The sequence below is a fragment of the Labeo rohita genome, chromosome 15 (assembly GCF_022985175.1).
Source record: "Labeo rohita strain BAU-BD-2019 chromosome 15, IGBB_LRoh.1.0, whole genome shotgun sequence".
NCBI lineage: Eukaryota > Metazoa > Chordata > Actinopteri > Cypriniformes > Cyprinidae > Labeo > Labeo rohita.
In genome coordinates, this window is record NC_066883.1 from 11,329,160 (window position 1) to 11,346,525 (window position 17,366).

At 38.1% G+C, this 17,366-nt stretch overlaps 1 protein-coding gene across 2 annotated transcripts in view; it reads right to left on the reverse strand.

Annotated features, from left to right (window-relative positions):
• Window positions 1–2,425: 2,425 nt before the first annotated feature.
• Window positions 2,426–17,366, reverse strand: part of foxo1a (forkhead box O1 a) — a 41,873-nt gene continuing 26,932 nt past the window's right edge. Inside the window, exons 2-4 of one of the 2 annotated variants that reach the window (XM_051129392.1) lie at window positions 7,513–7,704; window positions 6,189–7,402; window positions 2,426–6,024 (exon numbers count right to left, since the gene is read on the reverse strand). In XM_051129392.1, the coding sequence (XP_050985349.1) occupies window positions 6,021–6,024; window positions 6,189–7,402; window positions 7,513–7,704 (1,410 nt within the window). In that variant the 3' untranslated portion in view covers window positions 2,426–6,020. Of the gene's footprint in view, window positions 6,025–6,184; window positions 7,403–7,512; window positions 7,705–17,366 lie in introns of those variants that run through there. The other variant, XM_051129393.1, reaches the window with a different exon arrangement.

The following is a 17,366-nucleotide window of genomic DNA, read 5'->3' on the forward strand; positions in this document are numbered from 1 at the left end:
AGCTGTATATTTATAATGAATATTACACTTTTAATTACTGGTGTTTGTTAAGACAAGGCAACAATTTCTGTTATTGTAATGCAAAGTCAAAACACAAAGGAAAGCAGGATTACTGAAAACACAAAGGCTTAAATACATACAGGGTAATAGACTAACAAGAAACAGGTGAAAACAATCAGGAGATTACAAGGTGTACAGGAAACAGGAAAACAGTACAAACTAAACGTCGAAAACACAAGATAAACATGAAGACACAGAGCTAATGATGGTAAAAACAAAGCATTTCAAAGCTTCGAGTCAATGGAACCAATTGGTTTGCAAACTGATTCAAAAAACTGATTTAAACAAACTGATTTAAAAGTGTGTGATTTCTGCACCTCTAGCAGCATGAAACGGCTGATGCTTTTAAACAGGTTTCCCAAACACTCCATTGGTCATCCCAATGTTGCTAGGTTGGTTGGGAGGTTCAAACAAAGAAATTTTGAAAATGCCACAGAGATATATGGTTTTATTTATAATTCAACCTACAAATGCTTCAGCTGTCTGCATAGTAAATTTTGTGCCAAGCTTTTTGGTAGTAAAATTAAAGCTATAAAAAACAAGAAATGAGAAATGTCTCATTTTTTGCCAAAAGAAGCAACCCTTTTTGTTTGCTCAATAATGCAGAAGGTTGTTGAAAAGAACCTGAAAAACCACTTCAAAAGACTCCAGACTGTACCAGCATCACATATATATGTCCTCACATAACCTGTCTTGCCTTGTGCCCTCTGTAATGTACGGGCTATATATGCAGTTGGCTGCCGTCCACACCAATCTTCCGCACATACGCGGAAAACTCACACGCACTGCATTCCACAGGAGCTGCTCATGAGGGGCCTTCAGCGGGGTGGTGTCCCTCCTCCCCGCACTTCCTTCTTCTTTCTGTCAACACATACAGTTTAAGGAGAACGCTGGACCACACTGCTACACAAAGGACTGAGATGGAGAGCAAGTCAAAACTCAGGAGACCTGTGAGAAAAAGTAGTATTGTAAATGCCAGTTCTCATATTGCATTGAGCTTTACCACCTGCTTGTCTCCCAGAACCTAGTCCTTGAGTCCTTGAGTGACCCTCTCAGAAATGGTACTTCTGGGCAGTTCTACAATTTCTTGTTGGATCTTAAGAAATATATATTGGATAAACCGTATATTGGATCCAGATAACTCTGTTGGCTGGGTGTTGTCCAAAGGCAGAGAGATCAGGGCACAATGTCAAGATCATTCTAGTGATGCAGACCAGCTGGAAGCCCGAACCATAATAGAAATCCAACACCCAGACCTGGAGAGAAGTGCAAAGAGAAAAAAGTGCCAGTTAAGCACTTTTTTTCCTGGCGTTCTTTACTATCAAAGCCAGGACAAAGATCCCCACTGCTTTTCACACGATTGCTTTCCACAGGACCATCTGGCTCCAGAAACCCCCAAGCTGATCACATCTCAGTGCTGAGGAGGAGCCAGAAAGAACCCAAAGCCTGAAATGGGGTGACTGAGTTCATTCTGACTAAAAGCAGAGGGCTATTTCAGAGAGAAGAGTGAATGTGCTCCACTTTTTACAAACCTTGATTAGAATTTATTAGTAAAAAAATCTCCAGCGGCTCCTTTAAAGCCACACCAAACAATTTTTACACCTTAAAAAATAACAACCTTTAGACACAGATTTAGATAGAGATTTTTACAAAAGATTTACAACATATTCAACTAGAAAACAGTTATTTTTAATTGTAATAATATTTCACAATATTTCATTGTAATATTTTCAACTAATATTTAAAGTTTTTTTTTTTTTGTTATTTAAATACAAAAGTCAAACAGTAATCCTCCTGCATTAATATGTAAATTAAAAGTAAAAATTAAAAAGTAAAACAGGTTCAAAGCAAAGTATAAAAGTCAAAGGTAAATATAAAAATTATATGTTCAAATTTTATATGAATTTGCGCTTTAATAATGATCATTTTAATGGCTTTGCAAGCTCATGAAGCTCATGTTATTAGACATATAATGAAGTTTGATTCAATGTTTAAGTACTTATCTCATCCCCTGGCAGAGTTATGAAAAAGAAATTGAGACGAAATTTTTTATTTAAAGGTTTAAATGACCTAATCTGACAGATGATCATTTGGCACGACTCTTTCAGTGCTACTAACTTAGAGGAACATCTTTAAGCATGTGTGTGCACTTAATAAATCTGTCAAAATATGTGGATATTCCAGGTTATAATAAACTTAAATATGTATGTTTTACTTTTTTTCATAATCAAAATAATTTGTTTTCATTCCAGGTTTGTCACATACCTTTACTGTACTTTTTAGACATTGGTTTTAACATTTCCCACAAGCCATCAAAGCATCCAAAGCTTCCAAAGCTTGCTTGTGAATGAATAAAAAGACACAGTCACATTGGATTCTTCTTTATATAACATAATTTATATACACATGGCTTTTTACAGCGGCAGCATGTTTCTTGTACAGGAATACAAACACAACATCGGCATAAAGAACAACATCAGAGCACTATGGCCTCACATTTCAACAACAAACTGTTTGCTCACTGCTGACAAACTTAAAGAATGAAGATATAATATACATATGTCAGTATTGGCATGTCAGCATAACAATATCATTTCTCTCTTATAGATTATTACTTTCTCAACTACATAAACAAATTGCACCTTTAGTTATATCATCTTTTGATTGTGAATCAAATCATTTCTGTACATAAGTTAAGAAATGTAACAGTTTGTTTCAAAATAGATAATCTTCACTTTTTTCACCTCTCTAGAACTCATTACATCTATAGACAAAGTGCAATATTTTAATTTATATATTTTTTTCCACTAAAAATTGGTCCAAACTCCACAATCTGAAGAAAAACAGATACATTTTCTTCCAAATTTGTTTCAATTATCATTTTTTTTTCTTTTTCAATTGTCCATGTTTTTTTACAAACTGCTGCTGAATACAAGAATAACAGTGTACAAAAAGCTGTGCATGTAAATTATCTTCTACTCTCTAAATATACTTCATATTCTTCAGAACTATGAACTAACATCTGTGACATTAATGACTCCACAGCTCTATCAAACATGAAATATCAAATATCTCGTCATCGTAAAAACATACTGGAGATGACAATAATTGTAATAATCATTAAAGTACATGGATGTGCATAGGTGGGGTCACCTGCTAAATTCACAAGCAAACGCATGTTCATGATCTTGGGCACAAAGTAATCTGGTCTTTTTCCTGTGCTGAGTGAGGCAGTGTGGGTCAGAGGTTAACAATAATATTTTAATGATGCAAACTATTTAAGGGACAAACATCTGCCATTCTTCTCACGACTAAATCTCAATGTGTCCCAACCAGGCGTGACAACAAATTTGTCTGTCCATACTAAAAAGTGAAAATTATGGCACAGCCAATCATATTTGATGTTACATATAGAGTTATGCAGACTGGGATTGTGGACCCACTAGGAGATTTCACAGTGGGTAGGGCTACACAGTAGGAAGCCACAGGAACACAAACCAAAACACCAATGAGTAACTTGTGGCTTGTTGCTCTGTCACATTCCACCTAGTTAGAAAAAAGCGTTAGCGCTCTAAAAGAACACCTCTAATAACAATAAGCATTTTAATATTTAAAAATTGGCCAATAGTGAGAACTGAATATATCTTAGTTTTCTCCAAAGCACTAAAATGTCTTCAATATTTGTTTTACAACACTACTCAAGCAACCATTTCGAGCATTTTCAAGTCTCTAATGAACTGTCTGAGATAGCTGTAATTTGTGCTGGCCAATCTGAAAAATTGTAGTAGTATTGCATATGGGTGCAAGGAGCCTAAACTGTTGAAATTCATGGTAAAGGGAATAAGAAACTAAAATAAAATGGAAATGAAAAACAAAAGTTGAGGCACCACAGACTTGGAAAATCACCACAAACTTGTAGAACATACATCACAGTGCCTGCAGCTTGAGAGAGATGTGAATTAAAATAGAAATATAATACAAGTGTAAATAATACACCATAACATGATACAATCACACCACTTCTCCTTCAGCCAAATAATGTTGTCAAAAAAATGTCTCTACAGTTTCTTAAAAGCAGAGAACTGTAGCTTTACTACAGCAACAGATTCAGAACAGTGGCAAAGGCATTGGAGTCACTTAGCGCTGTAGCTCTAAACTACATTAACCACTGTTAAAGGCTTTAAAGCCCTGTGAGAAGTTATGAAGAGCAAATACAACAGTTTTTTTTATTTATTTGTTTGTTTGTTTTTAATTTTGAGGTTGTGTCATACCCTGGGATTTAGCTCTTATATGGGTCACAACAAAGACAGGCCTAATCATTGTAGGAAAAAAAACAAATCTCAAAAAAAAAAAGCACTATTAACAGCTTATAAGAAGTAATGTATCCAAAATTAAAATTCTGGGATCATTTATTTGCCCTCCTGTCATTCCAAACCTGTGTTCCTTACTTTCTTCCATAACACACAAATGAATTTTGTTTAATAATGTCTTGGCTGCTCTTTTCCATATAATGAAAAAAATGGATTGGTTCAATCAAAATGTGAAATCCTCCAAAACAAACATGAAGCTATACGATGTGCAAAATAACACAAAAAAATCAATGGTGTTTGCCATCAAATGGTGATGAGCCATTTTTGTAGTTCAAAAGACTTGACAGAATTAGTCTCCATTCATTTTAATTACATGGGAAAGAGCAGCCATGATATGTCACCTTTTGTGTTTCATGAAATAAATAAATTGGTTTGGAAAAAAATATGTTTCTGTATATTTTAGAAAATTATATTTTTTTTATTATTGGGTGAACTATTTCTTTAAATAAAAAAATCTCAAACTGAAGCCAATAATACACAGCAATAAGAAGAATTGTGATAATACAAAAGAAACAAAAAACCTTCTTAATATAATAACCTTCTTATTTCTACTTTATATGTTTTTGAAATATATATTTTATGTATTTACAAGAAATGCAGAAAGATGTATATAATTAAGATGAGAAAACACTATTCCATGTAAGCCTACCAAAATGTAAAATGTCAAGTCCAGTTTCTCTCAAATTTACAAAACAACATTAAATCTGTTGCCCTGATTGTTGATATTACTGTGTAAACTCTCTGTACACCAGTTAATAGTAACACACTCTTTAGAAATGTAGTACATCTGCCCTACGTCAAATATGCTGAGACAGAATGAAAGTGTTACAAGACATAAATGAAAGTGTAATGATGTGCTGTATGTGACGTAGTTCAACTAGTCTGCAACAATTTCCCTAACATTTTCAAGGTCATATGTGTGCAGGACTATTTCTAAATAAATCTATTTACAGTCACCCCTGCCTACCGCCGTTCCAGTTCTTCTTCCCAATAAGGCCAATCATGGAGTCTCCATGAAGCACAGCATGAATGTGTTACCATCAGCAAAAATTTACAGAGTAGGATTTTGCACTGGCAACACAACAATGAATGAGCTATTACCTTGGGAGTCACTGTTCTGAGGTGTATCAAATGAACTTGAGGTGTGGTGCCTGGTTTTGGATTTGATGGTTATACCTTATCACAGTTTGCCCTTAATGGAAATGCGGCTGTAAAATCATTATTGAAAATTGGTGTGGACACTGATAAGTTTGTGTTGCAGCAGATGTAAGGGCCTCAGGTTTTTGTTGCCCTGATTTGACAACTGATTCTCTACAGCAAGAAGAAGGCAGCAAAATAAAGCTTGTCAATTTGGCTATGGAGCACAGGCACCTGGTTTGGCACTTAGTTTGAACGTGAGTCCCAATGTCTGAGGAAAACGTCCTTGCAATTTAGCTCTGTACTGAGCCAGTGTGCTTGGCAGTGCGAGGTCGTATCTCAGCCGCCTCTACTGAAGAAAATGAAAAAATAATGGGGGCTACGTTCCCTGATGAAGGGTTTGGATGCGTGTGGGCAGCTGCTCAGAGCTGCTGTTTTCCAGTTGAGAGTTTTTTACCTGCAAAAATAAAAAACGTCAAATTCATTGACAGCCCAGAAGCCACTTCACACTTCAGTGTTTAAATGTGTGTTCTACAAAACTACTTAAAAAGTCATTTTGAAAAGTTTACAGACTTCAGATATTGTTGGCAATATTCTAAGTTTAAAAAAAGTAGCTCTTACCCAGACACCCAGCTGTGAGTGGTGGTCTTTACACTGTGAGGTGGGAACCCCTGTTGGGTGGCCATGGGGTCAAAGTTGAAGTCCAGTGATTCTCCGTCCATGAGCGTGTCATGCAGGATGGACTCAACATCGCATTCAAATCGCTCCACAGGCATCCCGTCCAGATCACTGGGCAGCTTCTCCAGGTGTTGCTGTTGCTGGTGGGGCATCATCCCAGGGCTGCGCCCATATCCATTGCTGTTGACACTGCAGTAAGGAGGAAGCCCACCTCCAAGATGACTGGAGCCTCCATACTGCATCTGCATGACTGACTTGACACTTCCCAAGCGTCCTGCAGCGGCACTGTGACCAATCCCGGTCAGAGGGTGCAACGATCGCCCATTCAATGCCAGAGATGTGGCTTGTCCATGCATATTGTGCGGATGAGAGAGGGCATGACTGTGAGATGCTCCACCTCCCATAAGTTCATTCCGCCCACTGCTGTAGGGGGGCAACATACATCCACTGCCTCCAGCTGACTGGGAAACAACGGTGTCCACTGAGGGCATGAGATCCCCAGGCTCGCCATCAGATGTAAGAAGCTCCTTCAACAGCCCTGCTGTGCAGTTAAACTGGCCCATAGTTCCTGGGCCGGAAACAAAACTGGGCTTGCTTTCTTGCAGAGGCTGCATTGGCATTGGGGACATGCTACCCATTCCTGCCTGGCCATAGAGACACTTACGATAGTCTTGTTGGGTCTGCTGGTTGACCGCAGCCATACCTGGGGAACTGTAAGGGGAGTAACCAGGGCTGGCCTGCATGAGTGAAGAGGGCGAGGACTGGTTGGATCCTGACCCAGGCCCTACTGTGGACCCCACTGATGGGTTCTTAGGTGACAGCAAGTTGAGGTTATCCAGAAGGTTCTCCATCACATTCTCAGAGCCACTGTGACCCAGAGATCCAGCCATTTCAGACAAACTGGGGAGAGTGGAAGTCATTTTGGCACCTGACCCAGGGCCTGGGTAGACCATGTGGACGTCAGAGTCGCCAAGTTCGTCGTCAATAAAGGGTGAGAGACGGCCGCTCAGTGTGCTGGCATTGGAGCTGGTGCGGGGACGGAAGGCAGTCCAGGCATCAAAGTCATCGTTGCTGTGGGAGTTCGGACTGCCTGGCCACTTGCCATACTGAGAGCCTGGGCTGTCTGCGCCCCCTTCGGGCCCACCCTGAAGAGCCAGCTATAAAGTTAGAGATAAACGGAACAACTTGTAAGACAATAACTGCATAACACAAATATATAGTGTCTGCTATTAAAGAGATTGCAGGAGGTCTGGTGTGCAGCTTTTACCTTTTTTTTTGCTGCTCGCCCTCTGCTCTTGGCAAACTTGCTGTTATTGTCCATGGAGGCAGCCCGGCGTCGTGGAGACTTGCCACTTTTGCCGCCTTCAGGGTTGAGCATCCACCAAGAGCTCTTACCTGTCCCCTCATTCTGTACTCGGATAAACCTGCTATGTAGGGACAGGTTGTGTCTGATTGAGTTCTGTGGAAGAGAGAGAGAGTGAGGAGAAAAAAGTGTGAGTGTTATGTTCGTAGTTTGCCTTGTTCCCGTAAATTCCCCTCTGACGGTAAATCAGCAGAGTGCAAATCCTCACAGCAGCTGTTTTCTATTAAGGCCCTTTTTCTGTTCACCTCTACTTTCGTCCACTCACCATTTCCTTCACCTATATGCATCATTTTCTGTCATTCAAAAGAGAATTGAGAACAGTTTTCCTTGAACATTAGCCATTCTTATAAACATGTTCTTGCAAATATTTACAAATTGCTCTCAATGGTTCACTCAAACAGAATGAGAGAATGCCTTCAATTCTTTGCTGTGAATCATGAAAACACAATTCTATTTTTAGTGACAATGGACATTCCTATTTTAAGTATAATCCTCAAGTTTAGAGCTCCAAGACTATTAATGATGATACATCTGTCTTAAAGAACCTCTTCCTTTAAAAGTGGATGAACTGATTTGAAGGTATTAAGATGACATGTATCCTCTCAGTTTTATGTGCAGATGCAACTATGAGTAAGCTGTTTGTAAGCTGATTTTTCACCAGAGCATAAACACTGTAATGTATTCAGAACATCACTTTTTTTTGGTTTGAGCGGGTCAGCTTCTGCCCTTAACTAACTAATGACATGTGTTCCTTTATAGGAACACAAAAATTATAAAAGAAAAATAAATTTAAAAAATGCACTGCCACATGCTATGACTTAATGAGCAACATACAGTGTCACGAAAAAAGCAAACTGTCTCAATGACCACCAAAACAGCCATTTCTGTCCCTGTTATTCTATTCTTGCCAATGAATAGCTGTGGCACTAGGGCAAATTTAGTGTAGTAAAAATTATGTTCTTTCTTTCACTCTGATGAGCTCACATCCCATAATCTGAGCTGTGTCTCGCAAACACAGGTAAACATTCAGCCTGGCATAGACGCATTACCTTATGTTGTCATGGTGATCTCAATCATTAGGACCATTTTCCCTAGAGAGGTGGAAAATGGGGGATTTTTGAAATGCTGGCCTAATGCCTCCTGTGTCTAATTTAGAGTTGTTAATGGATAGTTACAGGATGTGATGGCAGCTTAAGATGGTCTTTGCGGTTGTTTGTGAACTAAAAGCTTCATGAAGCACATGCAGAGACACATTTATTTATTTATATATTTTGGTAAATCTAGCCTATAAATCCTATAGTGGCTGTAAAGCAAAAAACAAAAAATACATTTATTTTATTTTAGTAGGTTGCTAAGGCAACATTTCTTTTTTTTCATTTAATTCTAAAACTAAAATAAAAACTATTGACATTAAAATATACACTTTCTATTAATGCAATACAGCAAATGACATCCATCTGTGGTCTCCCAGCAGTTTACATCATGAGCAGTTTATAACAACAAACATAATCCTTTCATCTCCAATCACATTTTTTTTGTTTTGAATTTGATAATGATATTGGACAAGCTCAGTGCTGACTCGTTTTCCGCCAATTATTTTTTGTGAACTAGAATGTGTAGTAGTGGATAATGGGTGATTGGAGGATGCGAAGGATACACTTGATGCATCCTTTAAAATACACATAACAAAGGATGGGAAAGGAAGGCTGCCTCCCAAGGATCCTTGTGAGATGTGATGATCTTTGACTGAGCTTGATGATGTTGCAGCCGAGATATACAGCCTTACTAGGATGCAGCCTTTAGATTAAGAAAAGTCAGTGTGGTGTAACCGACATGCAGGAAGCCATCTTGTTGGTCATGTGACAAGAAAGGAAATTATATCACAGAAAGGAGCCCCGCACACCTTTATGACCGTGTCAGTATGTTTTTAAAACTATCACATATTTTGACCTTTTTACAAAAAAAGTTATACTCAAGCTATCTTGGGAGTTAAAAAAATGTTTAAAAACGTTAACTTTGAAAACATTAAGATAGGTCTAATACTTTTTACTTCACATTCATGTACTTTTTACTCCATGGTTTAACCACTTTACATTTCTAAAATAATCACATTTTTGATTAAAAGTTGTATAAAAGTTTTTAAAAAGGCATAAAAAACACAGGCTCAAAGCGAGCCAATTGGAAACACCTCTCACCATTGTTGTGGGCAGTATGCATCACATGGTCCAAAAAGGGGAAATTATCAGAATAACTACAAATAATATCCTATGATGACGTATAGTATGTTTGTCAGCACTGACAGAGCGAAGCAAAGTCTGAAAATCAAATGAATTACAACAATTCAGAGCTATGCACACATGATCCAGAACATTACCAAGTCAAGTAATGTTGCTCCGCTAGCTATAACCGTCCATCTGGCTCAAATTTGAACAGAAAAACTGCAGAACTGAAAACAGCATCACGACTTTTAAACACAACTTTATGTCATGTCTCTTGGCCAGTCCACAAATATGTATAGCGTGACAAATTTAACCACAACCACATTAGAAGCAGATTCACTGATGGATATATGGAGAGGTTTTGGAGAATGGGAGCCCCGGGGGTCTGGGGAATACCAGGACAGAACACTGCATTCTGAGTGGGAACAGTCTCGCAGAGCAGTACGTCTGGATGTGGCTCCAAACTCCTCCACTTCCTGTTGAGTGTTATCAAAGTGTCCGTGCACTAGCGGTGAACTACTGAAACGACAGTTCCTTCTCTGACGCTACCTAGGAATGATGACAAACTGGAGCTATGAGAGAGTCCATTTATCTTGTTGATTGCTGCACTGTGTGTTTGTGTCCTCTAAATAGCACAAGCCAACTGAGTTCCTCCAAACCGCAGTTGAATCTCTCCCTAAAACTATGAGAACAAACGGCCAAAAAACGACAAAGAGAACCCAAATGATATCAAAGCACGCTCATCCTGTGTGCAGGTCTGCAGCTTCCTTCCCAATTGACACATTTTTAGACTGTTTTGACAATAGTTGATGTATTAGTGGCGGTAGAACACAGGAACTTCGACATTCCAGCTAATCACTGTGTTCAAAGTTCAAACGTAATCATAGCTAGCCCGCTAATACCCTATCTCTTCTGGAACTACAGTGTCCCAATCCACATTCCTGTCTCTGGATACTAAAACCCAACCATCACTCTTGTTGTGTGAAGATCCTATAATCTTGGGTTCGCAACAATACTGCCATTCCACAAATACCATAACAGTACACACAATGAGACGGCATTATATAAAACTGAGCAATTTCTAGAATGTTATGATCAAGTAAGAACACAATGTGTCATCCATGCAACTGAATCATGTCATTATATTGGCCTAAAGTTAAAATGTGGTGTATTGTGCTGTGCTAAAAAATTGTTCACATTTCAGTCACTTCATATCGTAATATATTTTTATTCAACATACCTTTAATACAATAACTTTAGAGTTATAAATTCATGAATAAATAAATAAATAATCATTTAAAATAAATTATTGTATGATGTCCACAGTACCATAGCTGCTACAAGTTTTACTATCATAAAACTGTAGTGACTCGGTATTATGCTGTATTACATTCAAAGTAAAATATTTTATATCAGTGAATTAAGACAATGAAAATAAATAAAATAGCAATATTTGTTTTGCATGTGTATTGCCAACAAAGAAGTAAATGGTTCTTTACTGTGGTTAACAATCCAATTCAGTTACATCTTCCACAGACCGCTTATATATATTTTTATTTATTTTTTGCTGCAGACTGTGCACCACCACAATACACATTATTTGGTCATCTTTGTGACCAAATAATGCGTATTGTCTTCTTTGTCATAGGTTTGGCTAACAATGAGCACTTAAATGAGCTGAGCATAACAATCTCCACAACTTTCCCTTGGCTTTTGACGATTTTATTATTAAGATTATTAGGATTAGATTAGGTCTGAAAAAATTCAAGAGAATCAAACATTTAAAATTCTCTGATATTTCCAAGTCGTCCATAATCATGCAAACTCTGACAAATATGTCAACATACTCTTGCATGTACGGCTATTACATATAGTTCATTTCACATACACACAATTTGAAGCCCCTGCTGCAGGAACAATGAAGAAAGTCAACAGCAAGAGCCAAACACCAGGAAGTGACCACATGAAAGAGGACTGTCACAGGAAGCCGGCCTCACTTCCTGTCTTTCAGGAAGCAGTGGTTGTGTATTTGAGCCTCTGAGTTTCTGTGTGTGTGTGTGTGTGTGGAACGGATTGGAATGCCAGGCCACAGAGCCAAGCTGGGGGTGGAGAGAGAGCTGCCCTACTGCACTCCTCCTCTGGCAGACTTCTGTTTGGCACCAGATCCAGCCGCAGTCATTCTCACTCCAGAGAGAATAAACAAAGCCCTACAGACCACAGATACAAACCCAAAAGCTCAACTACAGTCAAATCAGTGCCCACTCCATTGCCCCCTTAAATAATGGACATCTAGACATTAAATATGCCTTAAAATGTCACTGTAAATCATGACCCCATGGCCTGATAATTATAAATCATATACAGAGAACATAAAGCTTTAAAGAAACAAAGAAGTTTAAAAAAGGAATAGCCTGTTATTTTTAACCTAAGCACTGCACGTGTAGCATATGATAGCATGCAATACATAAGGGTGAAATTAGGGTGAAAATAATGTACATACTATACCCATGTAAACTCAAATTCTTTGAATATATGTGTTATTACATAAATCTATGTTTCAGAAATATACTTCATCATAATTTATAATGTGGCGTGAGTACACACTGCATTCTCAGTGTAGCCACAAAGGGCAATATCGTGGGCATTAGCTCAAAAAACATCTTATTTTGCTCTTCCCTGCTAGTACAGTAACTGGTTCAATGATGGGACATGATTTTTATTGTGTTTTTTTTTTGTCAAGATCTATTCATTTATTCAGAAATTACATTAATATATACAATGACTTCATACACTTATTCTATGATTAACACAAACTCAGAAATGTCACTGTGATATAACTGCCCTGATATCATGTGGTGTGACTTTCCAAAAACATATTATAAATGATTAAATTCACCAAAAATACTTTTTATCTTGACAGATATATTTAATTTAATTTAAATAAATATATATATATATATATATATATATATATATAGTGGGTACGGCAAGTATTCAGACCCCCTCACATTTTTGACTCTTTGTTATATTGCAGCCATTTGCTAAAATCATTTAAGTTCATTTTTTTTTTCCTCATTAATGTACACACAGCACCCCATATTGACAGAAAAACACAGAATTGTTGACATTTTTGCAGATTTATTAAAAAAGAAAAACTGAAATATCACATGGTCCTAAGTATTCAGACCCTTTGCTCAGTATTTAGTAGAAGCACCCTTTTGATCTAATACAGCCATGAGTCTTTTTGGGAAAGATGCAACAAGTTTTTCACACCTGGATTTGGGGATCCTCTGCCATTCCTCCTTGCAGATCCTCTCCAGTTCTGTCAGGTTGGATGGTAAACGTTGGTGGACAGCCATTTTTAGGTCTCTCCAGAGATGCTCAATTGGGTTTAAGTCAAGGCTCTGGCTGGGCCATTCAAGAACAGTCACGGAGTTGTTGTGAAGCCACTCCTTCGTTATTTTAGCTGTGTGCTTAGGGTCATTGTCTTGTTGGAAGGTAAACCTTCGGCCCAGTCTGAGGTCCTGAGCACTCTGGAGAAGGTTTTCGTCCAGGATATCCCTGTACTTGGCCGCATTCATCTTCACTGCTTCACTGTTGGGACAGGTGATGAGCAGTACCTGGTTTTCTCCACACATAGCGCTTAGAATTAAGGCCAAAAAGTTCTATCTTGGTCTCATCAGACCAGAGAATCTTATTTCTCACCATCTTGGAGTCCTTCAGGTGTTTTTTAGCAAACTCTATGCAGGCTTTCATGTGTCTTGCACTGAGGAGAGGCTTCCGTCGGGCCACTCTGCCATAAAGCCCCGACTGGTGGAGGGCTGCAGTGATGGTTGACTTTCTACAACTTTCTCCCATCTCCCGACTGCATCTCTGGAGCTCAGCCACAGTGATCTCTGGGTTCTTCTTTACCTCTCTCACCAAGGCTCTTCTCCCCCGATAGCTCAGTTTGGCAGGACGGCCAGCTCTAGGAAGGGTTCTGGTCGTCCCAAACGTCTTCCATTTAAGGATTATGGAGGCCACTGTGCTCTTAGGAACCTTAAGTGCAGCAGAAATTTTTTTGTAACCTTGGCCAGAAATGAGCCTTGCCACAATTCTGTCTCTGGCAGTTCAGGCAGTTCCTTCGACCTCATGATTCTCATTTGCTCTGACATGCACTGTGAGCTGTAAGGTCTTATATAGACAGGTGTGTGGCTTTCCTAATCAAGTCCAATCAGTATAATCAAACACAGCTGGACTCAAATGAAGGTGTAGAACCATCTCAAGGATGATCAGAAGAAATGGACAGCACCTGAGTTAAATATATAAGTGTCACAGCAAAGGGTCTGAATACTTAGGACCATGTGATATTTCAGTTTTTCTTTTTTAATAAATCTGCAAAAATGTCAACAATTCTGTGTTTTTCTGTCAATATGGGGTGCTGTGTGTACATTAATGAGGAAAAAAAATGAAATTAAATGATTTTAGCAAATGGCTGCAATATAACAAAGAGTGAAAAATTTAAGGAGCTCTGAATACTTTCCGTACCCACTGTATATAATGATGAAGTTACAAATGTAAGGTAAATAAGTATATACTTTAATTACTTTTTATTTGATAATTATACCAGTTTAAGCGTTAATAGTCCAATTTGAAAATAGTTTAAAAACTAAAGATCACTGAATTCAGTTCAGTTACATTTCTCTCAGTCTAACTGGTTTGGAACACAAAAGCCCATCTTAATAAACACCTATACTCCAAAACAGCGCAATTATATGAGACTATAATTGCTGCATCATCACCACAGGGTGCATTATATTGTAATAATTCAACAGCCTGTTGTATGGATTTTTCAAGGTTCATGGTGGACAAACCAACAGCCTTTCTGAGCAAGTTAGTTGAAGTCAGTAAAACTGTTAACATGTTTAGAACTGGCTATCTGAATAATATAGTGCTGATATTTCAAAGTAACTCTATCACCCCCAACTGAAGTTGGATTCTGCCAAGTATGCATGCGTGCAATACGCTGACCAAGCATTTGTGTCTGCATACTTGCAAAAAGTATATTTCTGGTTAGATGTATGGTCGTATCTATTGAAGTATACATTAAAATGCTAGTAGATTTTACGCAACAGTGTGTGTATGAGTGAGTATGCGTGTCACTGTAAGCTGCACAGGCAGATGGAGGTCATGTGTTCAGGGCAGTCCACAAGCCAAGGACACAGAGTTCCATTTCTATTTCTCTCCCTCCTTACTTCAATCCCTTCCTCCAAGGAGCCTGAAAGGCCACACTGTTCTGTGACTGCGACCCCTCCTTCCCCTCTCATTCCATCTCTAAGCATCCAAGATTTACTGAAGGCATCAGCACTGGGAATCAAAACCCAGTTTTTAACAATGAAATTTCAGAACTGATTAGATGGTGGGTTGCTTGAACAATTAGTTGATTAGTCAACCTTAACTCAAAGTCTCATATAATTGGGCTGTTTTTGAGCATAGGTGTTTCTTAAAGGGTTACTCCACCCCAAAATGAAATGTTTTGTTATTAATCACTTACCCTCATGTCGTTGCAAACCTGTAACAGCTTTGATCGTCTTCAGAACACAATTTAAGATATTTTGGATGAAAACCGGCAGGCTTGTGACTGTCCCATTGACTGCCAAGTAAATACCACTGTCAAGACTCAGAAAAGTATGAAAGGCATTATCAAAATAGTCCTTCTGCCATCAGTGGTTCAACCTGAATTTTATGAAGCAACGAGAATACTTTTTTTACTCAAAGAAAAAAAAATTCTTCTCATCTGTGTCACCGTAACACCATTTTTGAGAATATCCGCTGGACGCAAACTGTGTACGCTGTTCTGTGTCAGCCGCACCACATGGATATGCTGTTTTAGTTCAAATCAAAGCGTAAATAACGTAAAAGATGTATCCATGTGGTGCAGCCTCCCAGTTTTCATCCAAAATATCTTAAATTGTGTTCCAAAGACCAATGAAGCTTTTACAGGTTTGGAATGACATGGGGGTAAGTGATTAATGACAAAATTTTCATTTTGGGGTGGAGTAACCTTTCAAGCAGCATTAAGATGTGTTTTTTGTGTTCAAAAACAGTTAGACTGAGAGAAATGGAATGGAACTGAATGCAGTGATCTTTAAAAGTTTTTAAACAATTTTCAAATTGGACTATTAATGCTTAAATGCAATGCCCAAACCCAAAGTGGGTTGCTCAGAAGACACACAAAGATGACCAGATAATGTGTAAGTTAAATAATTACATTAAATTAATTAAAAATAATACCAAAATGTAAAAATATATGATATTTATATTTCCATGGGCTTTATTGTTTATGTTCTGTTAATTCAGAGAATACGCCATGACGTATTGATTTTCTACTGCTCACACGTCTTCACATGATACGAATTTGCAGGTCAGAGTTCACCACATATGAACTTTGGAATGTACATATAAACCATATACAAACTAATTTAAACTAAAAAAACAAAAAACAAAACAATAAATTATTTAAATAAACAAAATAAATTATCTAAATAAATTCTAAACAAAACACTGGTTCAGCCGAATTATTTTCATGACGAAGCAACATACTAAAGTTGGCGAATCAGCATAAAATCAAAATAAATTGTGTTTCATCTAATTTGTGGGTTTGCAGTCTGACTTGAATGTGATGACAGAACCTGTTGTCCTGCAGAAGCAAGGAACAACTTCTAAAGCAGAACTAAAATGCCACTATAATCGTCCTCTGTGCTCTTAAATGGAAAACTCCCCAAGAAAAGACAGCAGAAAGAAGGCCGGTATGACTCAGATGTAGCCACATGTGAGAGCTTCTCTTCTGGTTAAAATACACAAAAGACTATTTCCAGCCTGCTCTTAATAATCAGATGCCAAAAAGACTAAAAACAAATAACACCAATGTGTGATGACATAACCTCATTCCTACAGGACTTCAAAGCAGTTTTATGCAGCCGTGGGGGAGCGAATGCCATGACACCTGTGCAGGAGGAAAGCAGAAGCAGAACAATGCAGTTATGCTCCTCCACACTACTCATTTGTCATGTCTCCTTTAAAAGGCAAAGTCCAGCATAAAACGAGGGTCTAATTATGCATTCATTTTGAGCGTTGGCCTCTTGTTGGGTCATGTCTGGTGTAGGCAGCGCTACTTTCTGCTGACAGACATCAAGAATGTGTGAGTGCGGTTAGCAGGAGACAGAGAGAGCGCCCAGACCTGTCATTAGCTCATCACTAGCTCAGCAGGTCTCACACGTACTAAGTATAACCCAAGCACCAGATCTGAAGCAGTCAGGTGGAAAAGAACCCAAATGCTCCAAAGCATTAGCCCTGACGAAAAACTGGAAGTTTTATGATAAAAATTTTAAAATGACAGTATACAGTAAAGTATTGTTACATGACAATAAATAAAAAGGTACTTTTGTGGGGAATTTCATGGAAAGAAATGACTTCTATATTTATTACTCACTTGCTAATGCATAATTTTAGATAATCACACAATTATAATTAACTGTAAATGCTTCACAAATAGAAGGT